The sequence below is a fragment of the Bidens hawaiensis genome, unplaced genomic scaffold (assembly GCF_021521415.1).
Source record: "Bidens hawaiensis isolate Kalapana, Puna unplaced genomic scaffold, B.hawaiensis_p1.1 tig00003649_1, whole genome shotgun sequence".
In the NCBI taxonomy this organism is placed as follows: domain Eukaryota; kingdom Viridiplantae; phylum Streptophyta; class Magnoliopsida; order Asterales; family Asteraceae; genus Bidens; species Bidens hawaiensis.
The window spans coordinates 182,283-208,308 of record NW_027491208.1 but is presented as its reverse complement, the minus strand read 5'-3'; the positions used below and the strand labels follow the sequence as shown (position 1 = coordinate 208,308).

General features: G+C 39.5%; 1 protein-coding gene across 1 annotated transcript; it reads left to right on the top strand.

Moving 5' to 3' along the window:
- Positions 1 to 24,537: 24,537 nt before the first annotated feature.
- On the top strand, positions 24,538 to 25,047 carry LOC143623975 (uncharacterized). The gene has a single exon (XM_077094747.1). It carries the CDS (start codon positions 24,538 to 24,540, stop codon positions 25,045 to 25,047), a length of 510 nt encoding a protein of 169 aa, XP_076950862.1.
- Positions 25,048 to 26,026: the final 979 nt, after the last annotated feature.

The following is a 26,026-nucleotide window of genomic DNA, read 5'->3' as shown; positions in this document are numbered from 1 at the left end:
GAGTTAATGACGGGTTGCTATATTTAGAAATATTACCGTTTGTTAAAGGTGGAATCAATAACAAACATATGGTTGCTTGATCAGTATTCAAAGGTAACCAACACAGACAAGATTCACTCAAAAGAATTCCATTTATATAATATTCATCATACAAAGTGGATAATCGATTCAGGGTTTCTTGAAGGAAGGTTTTATCCGTACTATTTTAAGACAGCCGTCACACACACAATATTCTTTCTTAATTAATGTGTCTGTCTACCTTAGGCGGCGTGCCCTAAAACATTCTATTTATAGGCCTGCCACCCTATGACAACTGTCAATCCTTCTAGAAACCCTAAATGATAAGACATATTCAAGTTACATATTCAGAAATAATCCTAAGTGTAAAACAAGTCTTCCGGGTAGGCTTTGCAGCAATCTTGTCTTTCCGAGTATGCTCTGCCATCCTTTAGGACTTGGTAAAATAGAAGTGTGCTCGGGAATCAGTTTCCGGGTAGACTTTACTTGAAAAGTATTTTACCAAGTAAAATACTCACCGGGTAGACTTCAATCTTCTTGACTTTGTCAGACTTTGCCCGAAAAATCCTTATGAGCAACCTTGTTCTTCAATGGTCTCTTCAACCCTTTGCTAGAGAAAAGTTTATTAGCAAAGTGTGCTCGGTAGCACTGTTCCTTGCTTAAGTTGAACCTTGCCCGATGATACTTGAGATATATCATTAAATCATCAAGCTTACTTGGACCAAACTTATTAATGAATACCTTGCCCGGTCTTCCAATTACTTGGCTTCATGAGTTTGGTTAGCCTAAAGCTTACTCGGGAGTGAGCTTTACTTGGCTATGAAGAACAAACCTGCTTGATAAAGTGCACCATGCCCGGACTTGCATAAACTAGTGAACCTTGCCCGGTGTCACACCCCCAAATTTCCACTAACGGAGTTTTACCTAAGGCGGGTGACAAACCAGGATCCGAACACATTAATCACACCAAACGACATCTATATGGTATTATAAGTTTTAACAAATCAAAATAAAATGTTCAGAGTACTTAAGTGCTAGTGCGGAAGCTAAACAAAGTGCGGGAGCCATCTCCCAAAACAAGTTTAAATAATTCATAGCGCTACAAGCGCACAACCAATATCAAATAAATGTTTTCAAACTTAAACCAATGCGAGTCCATGCATGCAATATTATCCTAATCCAAGTGCTTGCTAGTGATCTGAGGAAAACATGCTAAAAAGAGTCAACACATATGGTTGGTGAGATCACAGGTTTTCAAAGTAAGTTATGCTCTATCAGTTCATAAACATTTATAAATAAAAGTGGCCCATGGTTAACTACACTTAGTTAACTCGTTGCCGCATAGTGTTATGTTTCCATCACGACCGAAGCTGACTAGTTATTGCCTCAAGTCAAGTATTGCCAAAACTTAACAATGTTTGGTCAAAGTTACACCCCGTTCGACCTCCAGTCGAGAATAATGCAGGGTGGGGTTTGTCAAACCCAATAGTACTATTTAAATTTACCACGCCAGTTAACCTTAGTTAACGGTCCGATGTTCGTGAGGACTTTCCATGGCAAAGAAACACTACGTTATAAGCAACCAAACGGTTGTGTAAAGATTTAGAGCAAGTAAAGTAAAACAGTTTTGCATGTTTCCTCCCCCAAAGGAAAGGTATAAAAGTGGGGCCGTAAACTCACCTTGTTGGTGCTTCGGGTATTACACAAATCCGACCGAAGTAAATGCGTCACGTGCTAAGACCCTAAAAATGCAAGTACGTAAGTAACTTGTGGGATGGTTCCTAGAACCACTAGTATCCAACAATCTCCCATTGTTTTTAAAAAGACTTTTGACCAAAGTTTGACTTTTGTTGACTTTGACTAAAGTTTTGACCTTTGACTAAAATATTGACCTTTGACTAAAATATTGACCTTTGACTAAAAGGTTGGACTTAGAATGTTTACCTTATAATTCTAGTCACACTTAATCAATCATCAAGTATACACACTTAGCCATATTCCTTGCAATTCTATGATCAATACACTTTCACAACATCACAAGCAAGACTAACTATTTAGTCAACTAGTTCTAAGTTGACTTAAAAAGTCAAAGTTCTAATTTACCACAACTAACATATCACAATTTGCAATTATCTCAATTCAACCAACACCTTTATCACCTTTAACAATTTATACCACCTAAACCGATTTTTTCTCATCAATCAAAACTCACAATTAAATTACCAAATAAATCACATATGTACACATCAGTATTAGGTTCAACATATATTTTTCTCACAATTTTTTGGATTTACTAATTCGTCCAAAATATTCATATACTACAACAACATGATTTATATTTCTACAACAACATAGCAGTAATCAAAAATTTGTCAAAAATTCCATATTTGTCCAATTGATGCAAGACCAATTGGACTAGATTCCTAATTCAATTTACAACATCCTAGAAGTAGAATTATATCCATATCTATTTTTATCATCAAGTTATGAAATTTACAACTAAACTCAGAATTATTTTCTCTAATTTAGATTTGCATCCTGATTTGTAAATTAATAAAAAGTATTCAAACAGTGTCCAAAAATTAAGATTTCGGACTTTCTGAAAACTAGATTCAAAGTACATGTTCATAGAATCAAAAATCGATCAAAAACTCAAACATATCATCAAGTTATCAACAATCCAAATCCGTAACATCTAATCTGCCAATAAACAGTTTTAACCACAATCAACTACAAATCACAACTTTTCTATCCTTTGATTCAACAATCATCAAGAAACATTCTTACCAAATCAAATTGCATGTCTTATTTTTATCCATTTGATTTCATAATAAGAACACAAGTATTTATAAAGGACTCAAAATATTAATCAAGACTCATACAAAAATCCTTTTTATTTGTCAAACTTTGATCATCCCCTTTCATGATCCAATCATTTGGATACAAGGTTCATATGAATTAAAAGAAAAAGAAACATATAAACATAATAATCTACTCACTTTGCTTGATCAAATGCTTAAACCCTTGTTTACCAAAATCACCAACTCTTGTGTTATGGAGAAAATACTAGAAGATGATTGTTTGTATGAAAGAAAATGAGAGTATGTGTGTGTGTGTGAGTATCACGGCCAAAGAGAGAGGAAAAGGGAAAGGAAAAGTCTTGTTAATCAATAGTGTGTAACCTATTTTCCTATTAACAACTCATTATTGTTGATTTAATGAAAGTAATACTTAGGTTATCTTTTATTAATTCATTTGTAACATGCTACATAATTTATAAATATTTTCTATGCATCATAACCTAAGGTTCCATTTAAATAACAAACATGTTACATGACATATAATATAACCTATTTAATCATTTAGCTTACTTACAATCACATAATCATGTAATATAACATATTAATCACATAGCACGTTATACTTATCATACATGTTATATGACATGTTTATTATAACATGCAAGACGAGTTTATTATCCTAGTTATAATTAGTCACTTATCCTTGTTTAAGTCACCAATGACACGTTGACTAAAATATACATACATGACATCACATGTACAAGAGTTCATACTCATAGTTAACAGAACTAACTGAGTTTATAGACATAGTCAACAAGATTTAACTGTGTTTAGTTAACAAAGTTAACCTGAAATTTGGCAGTTGTCACAACATCCCCTTGTTAAAAGAATTTTCGTCCCGAAAATTAAAAAATGTCGCTCACGGACTGGAAAGGAAAGATAGGAAATAAAAAAAAATTCAGATTGTCACATCATCCCCTTGTTAAAATAAATTTTCGTCCCGAAAATTAATGTGATGTCACCACTAGACTGGGACATGAAAGGGATAGAAAAGAAAAATTTTAGGTTTGTCACATCATCCCCTTGTTAAAAGAATTTTCGTCCCGAAAATTTAAATCGTACCTATGGTTTGGCTTCAGGTTTGAATAGGTGTGGATACTTTTCTTTCATCTGGTCTTTGCACTCCCATGTGAAATCTGGTTCCCGCTTAGAGTTCCAACGAACGCGAACGATAGGAGTTTTACAGTGCCTACGGGTCTTTACGTCCTGATCCATGATTTCCACCGGCTCTTCGATGAAACGTAACTGTTCGTCCACTTCTAGTTCCTCCAAAGGAACTATCAAGTTTTCGTCAGCCAAACACTTTTTAAGATTTGATACGTGGAAGACGTTATGTACCCCGCGGAGTTGTTCCGGTAAGTTCAACCTATAAGCCACTGGACCGATTCGTTCCACGATTTCGAATGGCCCTACGTAACGCGGGCTCAACTTCCCCGTTTTCCGAAACGAATAACACCCTTCCACGATGCCACTTTTAATAAAACTTTGTCCCCGACTTCAAATTCCAAAGGCCTTCTACGCTTATCAGCATAACTTTTCTGACGATCACGTGCTGCTGCCATACGGTTTCGGATCTGAACTATCCTCTCCGTCGTTTCATGAACTATTTCAGGGCCAGTTAGTTGGCTCTCACCCACTTCCGCCCAGCAAAGTGGTGATCGGTATTTACGCCCATACAGAGCTTCAAAAGGGGCTGCTTGTATGCTCGTATGGTAACTGTTATTGTAAGAGAACTCAACCAAAGGCAAGTGCGTCTCCCAACTGTTCCCAAAATCGATGATGCACGCCCTTAACATATCCTCCAATGTTTGTATTGTTCGCTCGCTCTGACCGTCTGTTTGTGGATGATAAGCCGTGCTCATATCCAGTCGTGTACCCAACGACTTTTGCAACGATTTCCAAAAGTTTGAGGTAAACCTAGCATCACGGTCCGAAATAATCGATATCGGCACACCATGACGGGAAACGATTTCTTTAATGTAAATGCGAGCCAGCCTATCCGTCTTGTCCGCTTCCCGGATGGCTAGAAAATGTGCGGATTTGGTCAATCGATCCACTATGACCCAAATCATGTCGCAACCGCTGGGTGTCTTGGGTAGTTTGGATATGAAATCCATGGATATCTATTCCCATTTCCCCATAGGAATTTCGGGTTGTTGAAGTAATCCCGGCGGTTTCCTTTGTTCTGCTTTCACTTTGGCACATGTCAGACACTTAGCCACGTACCCAGCAATTTCCTCTTTCATACTCGGCCACCAGTATAGCTCTTTTAAGTCATGGTACATCTGATCTGATCCCAGATGTACTGAGTATCGGGATTTGTGTGCTTCGTCCATGACCAGTGTTCTTAGATCCCCATAACGCGGTACCCAAATTCGATCATGGTAATACCGAATGCCATCCGACTTAACCTCTGAGTTCCCGTCTACACCGCGCAAAGATTCGGTATCGAAATTCTCGGCTTTCAGAGCTTATAACTGGGCATCCCTGATCTTTTCGGGTAGACCAGAGTGAATCGTTAGTTGTAAAGCCCTAACCCTCCTGGGCTTCAAAGTTTCTTTTCGGCTCAAGGCGTCAGCCACCACGTTGGCTTTACCCGGATGATACTTAATAGCACATTCATAATCGTTAAGCAACTCGACCCATCGTCTCTGCCTCATGTTCAGTTCTTTCTGCTCGAATATGTGCTGGAGGCTCTTATGGTCTGTGTAAATCGTACACTGGGTTCCATAGAGGTAATGCCTCCAGATTTTTAGTGCAAAGATAACGGCTCCAAGTTCTAAGTCATGGATCGTGTAGTTCTTTTCAGCGGGCTTCAGTTGTCGAGACGCATATGCGATGACCTTTTCCCGTTGCATAAGCACACATCCAATTCCTTGCAGTGAAGCATCGCAGTAAACAACAAAGTCTTCTACTCCTTCGGGCAGTGATAGGATTGGCGCACTACACAGCTTGTCTTTCAGAGTTTGAAATGCTGTGTCATGTGCCTTGGTCCACTTATACACAATGCCCTTGCGGGTTAAGGATGTGAGTGGTTGAGCAATCTTGGAAAATCCTCCAATAAATCTGCGATAATAACCAGCTAATCCCAGAAATTGACGGATCTCGGTGGGAGTTTTAGGGTTTGGCCAATCCTTGATTGCTTCGATCTTGGACTGGTCCACTTGGATTCCCTCCCCACTTACCACGTGGCCCAAAAATTTTACTTCACACATCCAGAACTCGCACTTCGATAATTTGGCATACAGTTGTTCCTTCATGAGTAGCTCCATCATTAATCGCAAGTGCTCTTCATGTTCCTCCCTTGTCTTCGAATATATCAAGATGTCGTCTATGAACACAATGACGAATTTATCCAAATAAGGCTTACAAACACGATTCATGAGGTCCATGAATACGGCCGGGGCGTTTGTTAACCCAAATGGCATAACGGCGAACTCATAGTGTCCATAACGAGTACAAAACGCTGTTTTCGCAATGTCTTCTTCCCGAACTCGGAGTTGGTGATAATCCGACCTAAGGTCGACCTTCGAGTAGTAACTGGATCCCTACAGCTGATCGAACAGATCATCAATACGTGGCAAGGGATACCGGTTCTTGGTCGTCACCTTATTAAGTTCCCGATAGTCGATACACATGCGTAGAGTTCCATCCTTCTTCTTCATGAATAAGACTGGGGCTCCCCACGGGGATGAACTGGGGCGTATGAAACCCTTATCTAGCAGTTCTTGCAACTGATTAGACAGTTCCTCTAACTCTTTCGGAGCAAGGCGATACGGTGCACGGGCTACAGGAACAGCTCCTTGTGTCAGGTCGATTTGGAACTCCACTTGTCTGTGAGGCGGAAGGCCAGGTAGGTCTTCGGGGAAAACCTCAGAAAGTCTCTAACAATAGGGATCTGGTCGATTGAGACCTCCTCCTCCACAGCCTCGTCAGTACCTTTATCGGTTATTAGGGCTAAGATCGCAGTATGGCCTTTATGCAGTAACTTCTGTGCCTTCATAAGGGAAATGATCCCAACTGTCGCACTCTCTTTCTCACCATAAACAATGAGAGTTTCTCCCCCAGGGAGAGGTATGCGGACGATCTTCTCGTGACAGACAACCTCGGCTCGGTGCTCGGACAACCAATCCATCCCAATAACTAAGTCGAAGCTACCAAGTTCAATCGGCATAAGATCTATGGGAAACAAATGACTAGACAATTCTACGGTACAACCCTTCAAAATATGGACACTTGGCTTCATGAGTTTGGTTAGCCTAAAGCTTACTCGGGAGTGAGCTTTACTTGGCTATGAAGAACAAACCTGCTTGATAAAGTGCACCATGCCCGGACTTGCATAAACTAGTGAACCTTGCCCGGTGTCACACCCCCAAATTTCCACTAACGGAGTTTTACCTAAGGCGGGTGACAAACCAGGATCCGAACACATTAATCACACCAAACGACATCTATATGGTATTATAAGTTTTAACAAATCAAAATAAAATGTTCAGAGTACTTAAGTGCTAGTGCGGAAGCTAAACAAAGTGCGGGAGCCATCTCCCAAAACAAGTTTAAATAATTCATGGCGCTACAAGCGCACAACCAATATCAAATAAATGTTTTCAAACTTAAACCAATGCGAGTCCATGCATGCAATATTATCCTAATCCAAGTGCTTGCTAGTGACCTGAGGAAAACATGCTAAAAAGAGTCAACACATATGGTTGGTGAGATCACAGGTTTTCAAAGTAAGTTATGCTCTATCAGTTCATAAACATTTATAAATAAAAGTGGCCCATGGTTAACTACACTTAGTTAACTCGTTGCCGCATAGTGTTATGTTTCCATCACGACCGAAGCTGACTAGTTATTGCCTCAAGTCAAGTATTGCCAAAACTTAACAATGTTTGGTCAAAGTTACACCCCGTTCGACCTCCAGTCGAGAATAATGCAGGGTGGGGTTTATTATAACATGCAAGACGAGTTTATTATCCTAGTTATAATTAGTCACTTATCCTTGTTTAAGTCACCAATGACACGTTGACTTAAATATACGCATACATGACATCACATGTACAAGAGTTCATACTCATAGTTAACAGAACTAACTAAGTTTATAGACATAGTCAACAAGATTTAACTGTGTTTAGTTAACGAAGTTAACCTGAAATTTGGCAGTTGTCACACCCGGTAATACACTAGTTTGCAAACCTTGCTCGGATATTCACTTAAGAAGACTTCCAGAAGATAACCTTGCCCGGTGGACAAAATATCGTACCCGGCTAAGAAAAAGCTTGCTCAGAGGTCTAAAGTGTGCCCGGATCCATACTTAGCGAATTCTGAGGAGGTTGAGAAGATTCCAATCTTCCATATGTTCCATAGAACAAGTCTTTGACTTAACAATCTTCCCCTTAGGTCAATTTCTTAACCCAACAAAATATAATAAACAAGTATTTGAAAATTATGTGTTACGTTTATGTGTTACTTGGTGCTTACATGTATAACCTCATAACATGAAAAAAATAAACAAGTTATGCTAAAATTTCACAAGATAAAAGTTGAGGGTGCTAGTTGTAACTTGTAATTATTTAATCATTATATAAACAACTTAAAATAATAAACCTAACCTTTCCCTCCCTCCCTCTCTTGGTCGACGGCAGACCCCCCCCCCCATCCCCTCTCTTAATCGATCGAACCCACACACACATACATACAAGGTGTTTACAAGTTGTTTTGAAAATCCAAGAGGCTAACTAGGTAAATTAAACACTATATCAAATCTATTCTACCAATTAATTGCATGATTGAACATGATGATCATAAACCCTAATTTTTAAACATGTTGGTTATTGATATGCTAGGGTTGTATGCATGATTGTTAGTTCATAGGTTAATAGTTTTTTGAGTTTTTGATGAAAACTAATTCTAGACAGATTCATAACTGCATGTTAAAACGACTGTAAGTTGATGTTAATGATGTGTTTTGAAGTGATTATTGATTCTATGATGTAGTAGGTCGAGTCTAGTTTCTAAAGAGTCGTAATTTTTGGACGTGTAAAAGTTAGTTTTTATTAATTTACAAATCTGATGTGCAAGTCTGTTTCGGAAAGCCTGGTTGTAGGCTGTTTTGTAATTAGTATATCTCACACACGACAAGACCAATTGAGTTGATTCCACTTCTGGAAGTTAATAATTTGAGTGAGGAATCTAACCTAATTGGACTTGCATTAATTGGATTAGCCATGTAACGGGACTAGTAAATAATGTTTGATTGCGCATGATAATGACTGCTGTGTGTTTACTGTATTGTTTTGATCATTGTGAGAAAACCGTATGTAGTAAAATAAAAAAAATGTATTTTTAGAAACTAACTCACGTGTGCTTCTGTGATGATTTTTGGTGATTTTATTTACATGTTATGATTTATGAAATATTGGAATCTTGACGTGTTAAAATCTGTCTCGGTAACTTAGCTGCTGTATTCCTTGAGTTAACATGAAAAGTGATTAACTGATCGATGTTTGCTATGTGTTTGACATATTTGCCCTTGTGGGAGATAATTTATTGGTAATGTACCATGGTAACATTTAATACTATACTTGTTCACACACGTAACTAATTCACCAACGTGTTTGTCGAGTCGCACTTATTTCACAAAGTAACACAAACACATCTCATGCATAACTTATGTGTGTCGAGTCTAGAGACTCACTCATAGTTTAAACACTTAGAAATCTCATTTTTGTTTTTAGAGCACCAGTGAGGATTATTGAGACGCACGCTTTTCTCGGATCTTTTTGTTAACTTCGCAAACAGTGAGTTTCACGGCCCCTTTTACTCTTTTAACGCTTTTATTAGGGGAGATAACATACTCCAACGCTTTAGATTTTGTTAATCTATATATATATATATATATATATATCACTTGTAAGGCTAAGTGGCAAACAAACCAACAAAGTCCTTCTGAACATCGAACTGGTTAATATCTGGATAATAGCGAGTCACCTTTGAGTAGTACTACTGGGTTTGACAAACCCCACCCAACTCTAAACTCGACTGTAGGTCGAGTGGGTCATACTCCTAGGCCTTAGAAAGGGGTGTTACAACTGTAGGTCGAGTGGGTGTAATTTTGGCTAACACATTTACCATGGACGTGGTTGACCTGGTGGCAAGGCAATAGTATAAACAGTCAGCTTCGGTATCGAACACTTAGTAATACATGCTTGATAGGTTAGATACCTATTGATATATAATTGACTTAACACTATCTGGTAACGCTAAAACACAACGCTTAAATTGACTTAAACCTGTGAACTCACCAACCTAGTGTTGACACTGTATGTTTATCTCAGGTGGCCGAGGCGAGCGAGCGGTATAGGACATGCATACTCTGAACTCTGTTGGTTTAACTTTTCATTAAATTTTATCATGATAACTGTGTTTCTTTAAGTCGTCCTGTGTGGCACAACTATTTGCTTTACAATTTACGCTTCTGCATTTTTACTTAAGACTTGTATGTCTTGGTTGTTTTTGAAAACTTTAATTTTGGTGTTTGATATAACTAATGATTCCGATCCTGTTAGTTCACACCCTCTGACGGTAAAACTCCGTTAGTGGATTTTGAGGGTGTGACAGATTAGTATCAGAGCCATTGGTTATAGCGAACTAGAATTGCATTCATACTAGATTATAACAGCAACGACCCATTAGTTATGATCTTACGCACTGCATATAAGTATATATATATATATATATATTGGATTGTTCACTTTCTTTACTTCTGTTTCCTTCTTCACTCATACTCGCGTAAACTATACACGACTTATCCGGTAGGGATGTCAACGCCATCATCATCATCCGACCCGGTGTCCCACGTCCCAGGAAAGGAACCGCAGCTTCCCAACCCATCACCACTTCGAGCAGTCCCATCACTAGCAGCCCTCGCACCGAAGAGGCACTGCCCATCTGGAGTCTCGTATGAGAACAACGGTAACTGGAATTGGTACCCAAGTTTGATTGCACGGATGTTACCGTGACCAAGTTCCCCCACTACCCATCCCGGGCTGCCCTATTTCTTACAACACACTACCACCCCTAACACTCCCGGTGGAGCGCGCTTTCACAGCTCTCGCCTCCTGTTTGGATCGTGAAGTTAACATTATGCACTCAACGAGAGAGAATATCACTGGATTGATAGGGGATGGAGCAGGGGCTAGGAAGAGGATTTCCTACCTGACTAAAGCCATGAAGGAAGTTCCACATGCTCATGTTCATCTAATGAAGCTAGTGATCAAGATGCAATCAGAGATGATAGACTTGCAGGAAGAAGTTAGTGATGCAAAAGGCAATGCAGCGGTAGCTCTCGCTCATTGCACCACGCAGCGGCAGCTCTGGCTGCTCATGTTCAAAATCAAGCCAGAGCCTATACCTTCAAGAATTACCTGGACTTTAAACCCAATTCGTTTAAGGTCACTGAGGGGGCCATAGGTTTCTTGCGTTGGGACGAGAAGGCAGAGTCAACCTTTGAGATGTGCAACTGTCCACCAGCTAGCAGAGTCAAGTTTGCTGCTGGAACACTGCAAGATTGGCCCTCACTTGGTGGAATTCAAATGTGTAAATACTCGGATTGGATTTGGCGAATGATATGATTTGGGAAGAATTCAAGAATACGATGCGAGGGGTGTATTTTCCTAGAGAGGAGATCTGATCTCCAAACTAGAGTCAGAATTTTGGGATTTGAAGATGGTGGGCTCTGAAATTGAAGCCTACGCCACCCATTCTCAAGAACTGGCGGTGATGTGCCCGCGGATGGTAGACCCACCAAGTAAGAGGATTGAGATGTATATAGATGGCTTGGTACCCCATACTCAGGGTATGGCGACATATTCCAAACTGACCACTATTCGGCAAGCGGTCCGAATAGCCCACAAGCTGACGGATCAAGCAGTGGCCCAAGGTGTGTTACCACCTAGAGGTTCCACCTCTAAAACCCTTGACAACTCGAGCAATGACAACAACAACAACTCTGGGAATGGAAAGAGTAAGTTTGACAACACAAGGTCCTCATCATCGAACCCCCCCCCCCACAGCAACAACACCATCGTAAATCCGAACTCACTCGGAACTTCAATAATCAGAGTTCCAACAACAACAACAACGATGTCGGACAGGGTTCGAGCAACTATGCTGGAAAGTACCCGAAGTGTAACAAGTTCAACTATCACCATGCTGGCCCATGCGACCGTATCAAGTGTCTACGATGTGGTAAATTGGGTCATCAGGCTAAGGGCTGTAGAGGAGAACTCGCGGGAAAGGGTGCTCTTAAACAGCCTGCAACAACGAAATGGTGCTTTGAGTGTGGTCAAGAGGGTCATTTCAGGAAAGACTGTCCTAAGCTGAAACAAAATGAGGGTAACGGAGGCAACAACAACAACGTAGGCGGTACTAAGGGTAGAGCCTTTGTCATTCGATCGGGCCAGGCCCGCAAAGATCCAAACATGGTTACCTGTAAGTTTCCGGTAAACGACTGTTTTGCTTCTATATTGTTTGACGCTGGAGCTGATAGGAGTTTTGTGTCGAAAGTCTTTAATGAACTCTTAGACTTAACTACAACCCCCATTAGATGCTAACTTTCCTGTTGAATTAGCTGATGGTAAGTCTATAGAAACAACTCATGTACTAGCAGGATGTCAGTTGAAACTGTCGGGTCATACCTTCGATATTGACCTCATACCCTTTACACTTGGTAGTTTCGACATTGTTGTCAGCATGGACTGGCTTTCCGAGAATAGATCGGAGATTATATACCATGACAAGGTAGTTCATATCACTACCCCTTCGGGCGAAATCATCTCAATACAGGGCGAGAAGAGCGGCATGACCACTAGCATCATCACCCTATTGAAGGCGCATAAATATTTACGAAAGGGTCATCCGGCGATCTTCGCTCATGTAATCGAGAAACCCGCGGAAGAGAAACGGATCGAAGACATACCGATTGTGCGAGATTTTCGGGAAGTCTTCCTGGAAGATTTTCCAGGACTCCCACCGAATCGACAAGTCGAGTTCCAAATCGACTTAGCCACCGGTGCTACAACCATAGCACGAGCCCCGTATCGGCTCGCACCGGCGGAGCTTCAGGAATTGTCCACTCAATTACAGGACTTATTGGATAAAGGTTTCATCTGACCTAGCTCATCACCATGGGGAGCCCCTGTCCTATTTGTCCGAAAGAATGACGGGACTTTCCGCATGTGCATCGACTACCGGGAGCTGATCAAGGTGACGGTCAGGAACTGTTATCCCCTACCCCGAATTGATAATTTATTTGACCAGCTTCAAGGATCGAGTTAGTACTCGAAGATCGATCTGAGATCTGGTTACCACCAACTAAGGGTGCGCGAAGAAGATATTTCCAAGACGACATTCGAACTCGGTACGGTCACTTTGAATTTTCAGTTATGCCCTTTGGCTTAACCAATGCACCAGCCGTATTAATGGACCTCATGAATAAAGTTTGCAAGGCGTATCTCAACAAATTTGTTATTGTCTTTATCGACAATGTCCTCATCTACTCCTAGAACAAAAGCGACCATGAAGAACACCTAAGGATAATCTTGGAACTACTGAAGAGGGAACAATAGTACGCTAAGCTCTCTAAATGTGAATTTTGGCTTCACGAGGTTCACTTCTTAGGACATGTGATCAATGAGAGCGGTATTCATGTTGATCCAGGCAAGGTAGAGGCAATCAAAAACTGGGAAGCACCTAAGACTCCGACTGAGGTGCGACAATCCCTAGGACTGGCTGGCTACTACCGACGTTTCATCGAGGGATTTTCAAAGATTGCTCAACCCCTCACCGCACTGACACACAAGGGTACTAAGTACAATTGGGGTGACGCGCAGGACTCGGCATTCCAACTTTTGAAAACAAAACTCTGTAGCGCGCCTATCCTAGCCCTCCCCGAGGGAACAGAAAATTTTGAAGTACATTGTGATGCATCGATAAAGGGTCTCGGCTGCGTGTTAATGCAACTTGAGAAGGTTATAGTCTATGCCTCTCGACAACTACGGGTACACGAGAAGAACTATACGACCCATGACTTGGAACTCGGAGCTGTGGTGTTTGCCCTTAAGATATGGAGACATTACTTGTACGGTACAAAATTCACCATTTACACCGACCACAAGAGTCTTCAACATATATACGATCAAAAGGAGTTGAGCATGCAACAGCGTCGTTGGGTCGAGCTACTTAAGGATTATGATTGTGCCATTAAGTACCACCCTGGCAAGGCCAATGTAGTGGCCGATGCTCTCAGCAGAAAAGAAACCTTTATGAATAGACATGTGCGAGCATTACAACTCACAATTCATGCCAACTTGCCTGATCAGATTCATGATGCTCAACTCGAAGCTTTGAAAGACGATAACCTCCCATCAAAAATCATGCGAGGCATGGATAAGCAACTTGAAACCAAATCGGACGGGGTCCGATATTTCGAAAACCGGAATTGGGTCCCTCGATATGGAGACTTGAGAAATCTAGTGATGTACGAGGCACACAAGTCCCGATATTCCATTCACCCTGGCTCAGACAAAATGTACCATGACCTGAAGGTACTTTACTGGTGGCCGAACATGAAAGCCGATATTGCCACCTACGTGAGCAAATATTTAAAATGTGCCAGAGTCAAGTTGGAATATCAGAATCCATCTGGTCTGTTACAGCAACCGGAAATTCTAACGTAGAAGTGTGAACACATTTCCATGGACTTCATCACGGGCTTAACCAAAACACTGACAGGATGCGATACCATCTGGGTGATCGTTGACCGGTTGACTAAGTCTGTACATTTCCAAGCAATCAAGGAATCAGACAAAATGGAAAGACTGACTCGCGTCTACATGAAAGAAGTAGTGTCTAGACAAGGAGTGCCTATCTCTATCATATCTGATCGAGATTCCCGTTTCACTTCAAACTTTTGGAAGTCACTACAAAACGCACTAGGCACCCGCCTTTACATGAGCATAGCATCCATCCTCAAACAAATGGGCAAAGTGAACCCCACTTACCCCTAGTAGAGTTTTCGTATAATAACAGCTACCACGCCAGTATTAAAGCAGCGTCGTTTGAAGCGTTGTACGGACGAAAGTGTCGATCGCCTCTTTGCTGGGCAGAAGTGAGTGATACCCAAATCACTGGCCCAGAATCGGTGCTCGAAACCTCAGAAAAGATTGTCCAAATCTGAAATCGCATGGCAGCAGCACGAGATCGCCAAAAGAGTTACATCGACAAGCACCGAAAACCTCTGGAATTCCAAGTGGATGACAAGGTTTTACTGAATGTCTCACCTTGGAAAGGTGTAGTTCGCTTTGGAAAGCGAAAAAACTCAATCCACGATACGTTGGCCCATACCGGATAACTGAACGTATTGGTCCGGTAGCGTACCAATTGGATTTACCAGCAGAACACGGTGGCGTGCACAATGTTTTTCATGTATCCAACTTGAAGAAATGCCTTTCTGATGAAACACTAGCAGTTCCATTGGGAGAGTTGCAAGTTGATGAACAGTTACACTTCTTCGAAGAACCAGTCGAAGTTTTGGATTGGGAAACCAAAACACTCAAACACAGCAAGATTCCTATTGTTAAAGTTTGTTGGAACTCAAGACGTGGACCAGAGTTCACATGGGAACGCGAGGATCAAATGATTAAAAAGTATCCTCACCTTTTTTAAGGGTTGACCAAGCACCAAAAACCGCGAAAGCCGACTAACCGTCAAACAACACAAGAGGTATGAATTAAATTTCGGGACGAAATTTCTTTCTACAAGGGGATGATGTGACAAACTGAAAATTTTTGCCTTTTTCAGAAAGCCATCGTGACATGACACAAATTTTCGGGACGAAAATTCTTTTAACATGGGAATGATGTGACACTCGTCAATTTCAGGTTAACTCCGTTAATCCGTACTCCGTTAATTCAAACGTAAGATCACACGAACTATGTCATTCTAGTTAACGCATATCTCGTTACATTTAATTAGGGTTTAAATGACGCATGAAAATCATTACACAAGTAGTCTTTCGGAGATTCACCGAAACACGCACGAGTCGACTCAAGCCGTTGGTTAACAAACAATAAATATAATAAACAAGTATTTGATAATTATGTGTTACTTTTATGTGTTACTTGGTACTTACATGTATAACCTCATATCATGAAGAATAAACAAGTTATGCTAAAATTTCACAAGATAAAAGTTGGGGGTGCTAGTTGTAACTTGTAATTATTTAATCATTATATAAACAACTTAAAATAAAAAACCATAACCTTTCCCTCCCTCCCTCTCTTGGTCGACGGCAGCCCCACCCCCCCACCCATCCCCTCTCTTAATCGATCGAACCCACACACACATACATAGAAGGTGTTTACAAGTTGTTTTGAAGATCCAGGAGGCTAACTAGGTAAATTAAACACTATATCTAATATATTCTACCAATTAATTGCATGATTGAAAATGATGATCATAAACCCTAATTTTTAAACATGTTGATTATTGATATGCTAGGGTTGTATGCATGATTGTTAGTTCATAGGTTAATAGTTTGTTGAGTTTTTGATGAAAACTGATGCTGGACAGATTCATAAGTCATGTTAAAACAACTGTAACTTGATGTTAATGATGTGTTTTGGAGTTATTATTGATTCTATGACGTAGTAGGTCGAGTCTAGTTTCAAAACTGTATGAGTTTGTAATTTTTGGACGTGTAAAGGTTAGTTTTTATTAATTTACAATTCTGATGTGCAAGTCTATTTCGGGAAGCCTGGTTGTAGGCTGTTTTGTAATTAGTATATCTCACACACGACAAAACTAATTGAGTTGATTCCACTTTTGGAAGTTAATAATTTCAGTGAGGAATCTAACCTAATTGGACTTTCATTAATTGGATTAGCCATGTAATGGAACTAGTAAATAATGTTTGGTTGCGCATGATAATGACTGCTATGTGTTTATGGTATTGTTTTGATCATTGTGAGAAAACCGTATGTAGTAAAAATATAATAAAAATAGTTTTAGAAACCTAACTCACGTGTACTTCTGTGATGATTTTTTGTGATTTTATTTACATGTTATTATTTATGGAATAGAGGAATCTTGACGTGTTAAAATCTGTCACGGTAACTTAGCTGCTGTATTCCTTGAGTTAACATGAAAAGTGATTAATTGATCGATGTTTGCTATGTGTTTGATATATTTGCCCTTGTGGGAGATAATTTATTGGTAATGTACCATGGTAACATTTGATACTATACTTGTTCACACATGTAACTAATTCACCAACGTGTTTGTCGAGTCGCACTTATTGCACAAAGTAACACGAACACATCTTATGCACAACTTATGTGTGTCGAGACTCACTCGAAGTTTAAACACTTAGAAATCTCATTTTTGTTTTTAGAGCACTAGTGAGGATTTCTGAGACGCACGCTTTTCTCGGATCTTTTTGTTAACTTCGCAAACAGTGAGTTTCACGGCCCCTTTTTCTCTTTTAACGCTTTTATTAGGGGGAGATAACATACTCCAACGCTTTAGATTTTGTTAGTCTATATATATATATCACTTGTTAGGCTAAGTGGCAAAAAAAACCAACTAAGTCCTTCTGAACATCGAACCGGTTAATATATGGATAATAGCGAGTCACTTTTGAGTAGTACTACTGCGTTTGACAAACCCCACCCAAATCTAAGCTCGACTGTTGTAACATCGAGAAAATTTCGGGTTCAAAATATCAACTTTCCAAAGCCTAGGGACCGGAAAATGTCTAAATTCCTAACCTTGGGGCTTAAAATAAAAATTCTGATTTCCTGTCCCTTCGCGATACGTGACGGGACAAAGGACAAGCCCATCGCGTATCGCGAAGGGCTTAGTCAAACCTTCTAGAAGAGGGTCAATGGAGATACGTGATTGCCGTGGAAGCCACGTCATCGCGTATCCTGATGACGTAGCCTTACACCTCTAGCACAAGTTCTGCCACGTGTCCACACGTGGTACACCGTCTACCACGTGTCCCGACACGTGGCCACACGTGGCACATTGTCCGCCATGTGGCACACCGTCTGCCACGTCGCGACATGTGGCAGACCTATATGGTGACTGGCCTGGCCTACGTCGCGATACGCGACGAGTGACCAGGAGGTCATCGCGTATCGCGATGGATCACCAGATTTTGTCCATAAATAGCAGGTCCGAGATCTTCATTTTTCACACACAAATTCAGTATCCCACTCTCTCTCTCTCTAACATCTCACTAGAAGTTCATAACCATTTCCTTGATCCACCTCGAAAAGCGTGTCCCAATTCCTCGATTTCCGTGTTCGTTTCCTCGAAGTTCGTGCCACCTTCCACCGAGTATCAACCAAGAAGGTGTTTGTTACTTCTCGACATCATGATGGTTAGTCTCGTAAGGCGTGCCGACAAGTGGTGAAGGATTTGTGTTTATCTTTTGGCTTGCCAAGGAAAGAATAACGAGAAGAATGGTTGATCGAGAAAGAAAAGAAGGTGAAGCGGCGTTGGAGTTCTGCTCAAGTGATTAGGGTTTCCATAAGCCAATAAAGGTAGGTGTAACGCCAATGAAAATAATAATAAAATATTATAAAAGGCTTAAACCATAAGTCGAGATTATACTTGATACCTCGATAAAAGAAAGAAAACATAACAAAGAAAGAATAAAAGATAGATAGAATTATGAATATCGATAAATATATATATATATATATATGTGTGTGTGTGTGTAAGTATATATATTCTTCGTTATGAAAATATTATTTAAGTAATAATAACTATTCTTAAATAATAAAGAAAATAAAAGAATACGTTTCTTAGAGAAGAAGAAACATAGGGTTTTATAAATAAACTAAAGGTTTATAAATTACTTTTAAAACTAAAGGTTTTAAAGTAAAAAAGAGATTTTGAACTAAAGGTTCATCGAGGTAAAGATTATAAAATAAGACTAAAGGTCTTAAGCCGGATTGTATATCCGACTAACAAATGGTTATACTCGTACTATAGGTGCGAGATAGCAAGGGAAAGACCCTCGAACGGTGTTTGAAGCCGATCCCAAATTGAAAAGGTGAATACGCCCCCAAACTTTACAAACTATTTTTCAAACGATTCAAACGTGTTATATGAAAATGATTTACAAGGGACTATGTGTTCCTAAAACCGTTATAAATAAGAGTATAAGCCTAGCCCTCAGGCTGTAGTATACGTTTGTCTGGATCCTTACATATGTGGTAGTACGCGGTGGGCACACCGCACCACACCTGGTCATAGGACGCTTTCCCGCGGGAAGCATGACCATGTGTATACATATAGGTACTTAACTAAGTCGAACGCTGCGGTGTTTGCTGAGGTATTTAGTGTAGAGACTCGAATTTATAATCGTGTTCTTTTAGCTTTGTCATTCCTAAGCCATGATGGGCCGAGGCAGGCGTAGTCTCGTAGTCTCGAGGGGTAATAAAGTAAAAGAAAATATTTTTAGCGTCAGCATATTCACCAGCATTCGTTGCAGACGTATTTTATTTACACTTTGCAGGTGAACAAAGTTAGCGCTTGATGAACGAAGAAGCTCAAGATATCCGATGGCTCGGATCTTTTTGTTTAAACTTATAAATATTAAAATCATGGTTTGTAAATAACAAGTAATACTTTTGTTATAACTTAAACGGGCATTTTATAATCCCATCTTTTGTTAACTAAATATTATAAGTTAAACCCACAAGTTTTAAAAGACTTCCGCTTAAACACGTAACTCTGATTTATTTACAATTTTGGTACCAACTGTTGGTCATACTCCTAGGCCTTAGAAAGGGGTGTTACAACTGTAGGTCGAGTGGGTGTAATTTTGGCTAACACATTTACCATGGTCGTGGTTGACCAGGTGGCAAGGCAATAGTATAAATAGTCAGCTTTGGTGTCGAACACTTAGTAATACATGCTTGATAAGTTAGCTACCTATTGATATATAATTGACTTAACACTATCTGGTAATTCTAAAACACAACGGTTAAATTGACTTAAACCTGTGAACTCACCAACCCTGTGTTGACACTTTTAGTATGTTTATCTCAGGTGGCCGAGGCGGACGAGCGGTATAGGACATGCATACTTTGAACTCTGTTTCTTTAACTTTTCATTAAATTTTATCATGATAACTGTGTTTCTCTAAGTCGTCCTATGTGGCGCAACTATTTTCTTTACAATTTACGCTTCCGCATTTTGACTTAAGACTTGTATGTCTTGGTTGTTTTTGAAAACTTTAATTTTGGTGTTTGATATAACTAATGATTCCGATCCTGTTAGTTCACACCCTCTGAAGGTAAAACTCCGTTAGTGGATTTTGAGGGTGTGACAGCGTTTATGGTATACGTATATAGAATAGTATCACTACCTTCTTCACCAACTACAGTATCATAACCAACTACTGTATCACCAACTACAACATCCTGCACGTGGAGTTGAAGAATAAGTCATACGACAGTCACATATTTAGGGTTTCCTGATTTGTAGCTTTGTTTGTTATTTAATATCTCTATAAAAAGAGGCTGACGAGAACATTTTAAACACGCAATCTCTGCACTCACTACTTACACTTATGTACTCGCGATTGTTCTCATTCAATTCTCGATTTGTACTCCAAGTTTACTTATTCATAAACTGAGGCAGGGATAGTTTTCCTCTCCCGAGGTTTTTTTCCATAGATCCTCATCAAGATCCTATGTTTTTCCTCGCTGCATCGTTTTTTTTCACTTTGCTTTTACGGCATTTATTCACTTGATTTTTGAGAAGCACACTACCTCACCTAACGAATTTGTTCAACTATTGCTTTGGTGATTTTTGACCAAAACATTCACTACTTTGATATTCCCTTCCAAAACACCACTTGGGCCTCATGATCTTGAGATGGTTATGCTAGCATTGGTTGTCTTCCTCTGTGATACTCCAGCAGTTGAAGACGGCATAGAAGAAGGTGTAAATTTTGATTGAGATGCTATTTTTTTAGAAGAGTTTTGAAAGATAGTGATTTAGAAAAGCTTTAGGATGAATTTAAGGATTAACAACACCACTTGCCCGACGGTGGGTGACAAATTGTTTTGGTCAAAAATTACCAAAGTAATTTCTTGATCAAACTTAGTAAGTGAGGTAGTGTTTTTTTCAAGATGATACAAGTGTTATGTGAGATGAAGTAAAATGAATTAAGGTGACACAGGATATAGCGAGGAAAGCTCTTGATCTTGATGAGGATCTCCGGCACAAAACCTCCGGAGAGGAAAACTATCCTCCTACCTCATAAACATTATTAACTAAAAAGATTCAGTACAAGTCGAGAATTGATTGTAAACGAGAGCTGGAATACAATTTCAAGTGTAGTGAGTGTGAATAGTGTGTCCTACTTCGTTTAACCATCCTCTATTTATGATAAAGTAAAACAACTAATATCCCTAAAAGTATGTCTATTTACTAGGTCTTCAACTTGAGCTGCACTCATATGATCGTTGTGACTTATTCTTTCGTTTTCACATGTCAATTGACTAGATCTCTGGTTCTTTAAGTTGACCAAATCTACTAGCCATTTGATTATAAACCGAAAAGTGTAACCTGAAAGTGTTATGGGTCAATTTAATTGTTATGGGTCAATTTCTCGATTAGGATCTTAACTGGTATTTTGTTTGATATCCTAATAATCGGGATCTTAAGCAGGTTCAGAATCAAGAACCTTGTTTTATTTAAACAAATTGATAAGCTTGCAGGTTACTCCTTGGCTAACAACCTAAAGCGACTAGAAGACTCACACTTACATATAATTTTGGAGCTTAGTTGAACTGCACGTGGAGTTGAAGAATGAGTACCACATAGCTAAGGTTTCCGGATTTGTAGCTTAATTTGTTATTTTTTTTTTATAAAAGGAGGCTGATGAGAACATCTGGAACACAAAATCCTATGCACTCATTAGTCGCACTACTGTACTTAGCTTTTGTTCTCAACAAGCTCACTATTTGTAACCACTTTGTTCTTATTAATAAATTGAGGCAGAGGATAGTTTTCCCCTCCCGAGGTTTTTCCCGAAAATCCTTACCAGGATCTTAGGATTTTCTTCGCTATATAGATGTGTTCACCTTTACTTTTATTGCAATTACTTACCACATTGTTGAAATACACTCTACCTCACTTAACGAATTTGTTCAGTTATTGCTTCGATAATTTTTTACCAACACAGTTTGGCGTCCACCATGTGGAAAGTGGTGTTTTTCATTCTCAAATCCATATTTATATTCATCCTAAATTGTTACCTCATAAAGCTATATTCAAATTTGGCCTCTCAATAAAATCTACATCTTCATCCAAGTCGTTCGCAATTTCTGGAGCCGCTCAACCACTTCCTCCTCCACCTGTTTTCCAGAGGAAGATGACCAATGTTGGCGTTCACATCTCAGGAGCTGAAGGATCAAACAGCATGCTTCCTCCTACAACAAAACCTTCTACCGGCATGCCAGTCCAAAGATGTGATTCTCCTCATACGAGGATTGTCCTTATGTCTAATGATGATATTTTTGATACTTTAATGCAGATGAAGGAGCACATGAAGACTCGGAAGCAAACCAACAACTCTGTCATAAGGGAGCTCCGGGATATCCGGGCACAAGGGAAGAAGCTAACGGAGGAATCCTTCACTTCATTGCAACATAGGAACCTGAACTTTGAAGTATCAGGATCCCAAGGGAATTGTTATGATGATATCCTTCCCATGCAATCCGTAACCAAAATGATTCATCATGTTCAATATTTTGGTATTAGCCCGATAGTGTAGAAGAAGTTACAAAATCTTAAGGGGTTGATATCCAGAGTTCCTGGGATAGTTCAGCCGATTCCGGAGGTAGCTCCAAGAAGTCACAGGATCTCAAGATTCGCACTCCCCAAATGTAATGCTAAGATCCCCAAGCGATTCCAGACTCCAATCATGAAGCTATATGATGGAACTACGGATCTTAAACAACATGTCGCCCAATATCAAGAAAGAATGGAGATCAACCCCATACCTCAGAATATCAAGGAAGCCTGCTTGTGCAAAGACTTGGGCTCAACTTTATCCGGAGCTGCGTTAAAATGGCTCCTAAGTGTCCCTCATTTTCTATTCAGTCTTTTGCTTAGTTAATCTATTTAATAACCAATTTTCTTGCAGTAGAAGTTTCGAAAGGTTAACTAGTCACCTGTATAGGGTAGTTCAGGGCAATGTTGAATACCTTAGAGATTATGTTAGCAAATTTAGAAAGGAAGCTTTGGAGATTCCAAGCCTTGATGTAGCAAAGATGGTGCAAGCTTTCGTTATGGGGATCAAAAAGACAATCCTTTTCTATGAGGATCTTCTTATGAATCCTTGCAGGTCTCTCGAGTTCATCAGGCTAGAAGAAGACAAGTTGGTTTAGCAAAGGCCAGATATTGTCAACTACGAGTGTTCAACGAATCGAATTCGAATATTCGAATATATTTGAATCGAATTATTCGAATTTTGAAATATTGAAGCTGGATTCGAATTCGATTTGAATTCAAAATAGATTCGACAAATTCGATTCAATTCAAATTCAGAAAAGCTAATTCGAAATTCGAGAATGAAGTTCGAATTCGAATCGATTCGAATTCAGTTAAAAAATCTATTTCAGTTTCAAAACCCTACAAATTTGAATTTTTCAACAACAAAAAGTACAAGCACATAAAATAAATAAATCATTTAAAGTATTACATCCTAAATATTCAAAAATGGTATTGTCCAATAACATTAATTATTGAACAAAGTGATTAACTTTCAATTTTTGATCTATATAACTCAAAATATTTATGTGATTTTTCTTTTCATAAGTATGTATATATATAACAAAAGTAAAATGTATAGTTTGAATTCGAATTGTGAACCGAATCGAATTTAAAAGCATCAATTTGTATTCGATTCGAAATTCGATTTCTAAAATCGAATTCGAACCGAATCGAATTCAAACCTTTAAATTCGAATACGAGCCGAATCGAATTTCGAGTTATTCGAGTCCAATTTGAATACTGAACACCCCTAGTGTCAACAACTACAACCACCGAACAGGAAGTCAGATTCCCCATCATCCAAGCCATATAAATCCAAACCATATTCCATAAATGATAGGGTCAATGTTGGGGACGATGATGAGGATGATCAATCTTATCCCAATTTAAATGATTACTGTTTTTCGGTTAATATCCCAGGATTAATGTGGGTTATGCATGATCTAGGTGAAAAGGAAAGATGTCCATGAAAGAAGGAGAAAAATGTTGCCTGGAAGGTCAAGTCCAAGTGGTGCACTTTCCATGAAGATTTCGGTCATGTGACGGAAGACTGAATTTCTCTAAGGAGGGAGATCAGTTACCTACTCATCAAGGGCCACTTAAAAGAGTTGCTAGGAAATAAAACAGAAACCAGGATCCCAAGCAGGATCCCAAAAGCGCATAATCACCACCTCCAGGCGCTCATATTGTGAATGTTATTTCAAGAGGTTTATATATGTGCGACACATCCTACTCAGCAACTAAAAGGAATGCCAAAGTAGCAAAACCAAAAAAGCCCGAGGGACCAACCATAACGATGAACTTGCCCAAAGAATATGGAGTCACATTCGATGATGAGGACATGAACAACATTCGGGATCCTAATCACGACAGTTTGGTCATGCCACAGTATGTTGCTAATTGTTTTGTGAGCAGAATCCAAGTGGACAATGGAAGCTCGGTGAATAATATACAACTGGAGACCCTGAAGAGAATGAACATTCCTGAATCTGAGATTGTATCAAAGTCTTCAGTTTATGTGGGATTCAGCAGAGAAGCCAAGAGTACATTAGAGATCAAGCTTCGAGTTTATGTTAAGGGAGTAAACTCTATCCACAATTTTTGTGTTATTGATGTGTTAACCTCTTTCAGTGTTATCTTAGGTAGACCCTGGATCCACGATATGAAAGAGGTCCCCTCAACCTATCACCAGTGCATCAAGATGTTAGCGCCTTGGGGGATCGTTAAGATTCAAGGTGATCAACAAGAAGCTAAAGACTATTATGCCTCGTCAATGAAACCAACAGCTAAATCAACTCAAGCATAGCATTCAAAGAAAAAAAACTAATGTCTTAGAAGCAACTAAGCAAGAGATCAAAGATGTACAATTATATTATCAGGATTCCAACATCAAAGTGTTGATAGGAATTGGGATTCCTGAAGAAATTGAAGATCAGTTTTTCAAGTTCCTCAAAAGCATAATATCCACCTTTTCATGGAAACACAAGGAGATGACACGTATTTATAAAAATATTATAACTCATAAATTGGGTTTGGACAAAAGTTTCAGGCCAATTTAACAAAAGAGAAGGAAGTTCTCCCTAGAAAGGAATGCAATTATACAAGAGGAGGTGGATAGGCCATTGAAAGCTGTAATGATCAGGGAGGTCAAGTTCCCAAGATGTTTGGCGAACGTGGTAGTCGTACAAAAGAAGAATGGCAAGTGGAGAGTTTGTGTAAACTACACAGACCTCAACAAAGCTTGTCCCAAAGATCATTTCCCCTTACCACGCATAGACTCGATGGTAGATGGAACTGTTGGTCATCAATGTTAACCTTTATGGATGCATCTTCGGGATTCCATCAGATCCAAATGGAACCCTCAGATCAAGAATACAAGGCATTAATGACCCCGACAGGTATATATTGTTACACCACAATGCATTTTGGTTTAAAAAATGCAGGTGCGAGTTATCAAAGACATGTCAACATGATTTTCAAAGAGAAATTGGAGGAAACCATGGAGGTGAATGTCGATGACATGGTGGTGAATTCAAGGAAATATGGGAATCACCTCCAGAATCTTGAAGAGGCCTTTGATATCCTTGGCATATACAACATGAAGCCGAACCCGTCCAAGTGTCACTTTGGAGTGGGGGCAGGTAGGTTTTGGGATACGTGGTTACTAAGAGGGGGATAGAAGCAATTCCATAGCAAATCAAAGCCATTTTGAGCCTGAAAGCACCTGCCAACGTGAAGGATGTTCAGAGATTAATTTTCAGGTACACAGCCCTGAATAGGTTTAT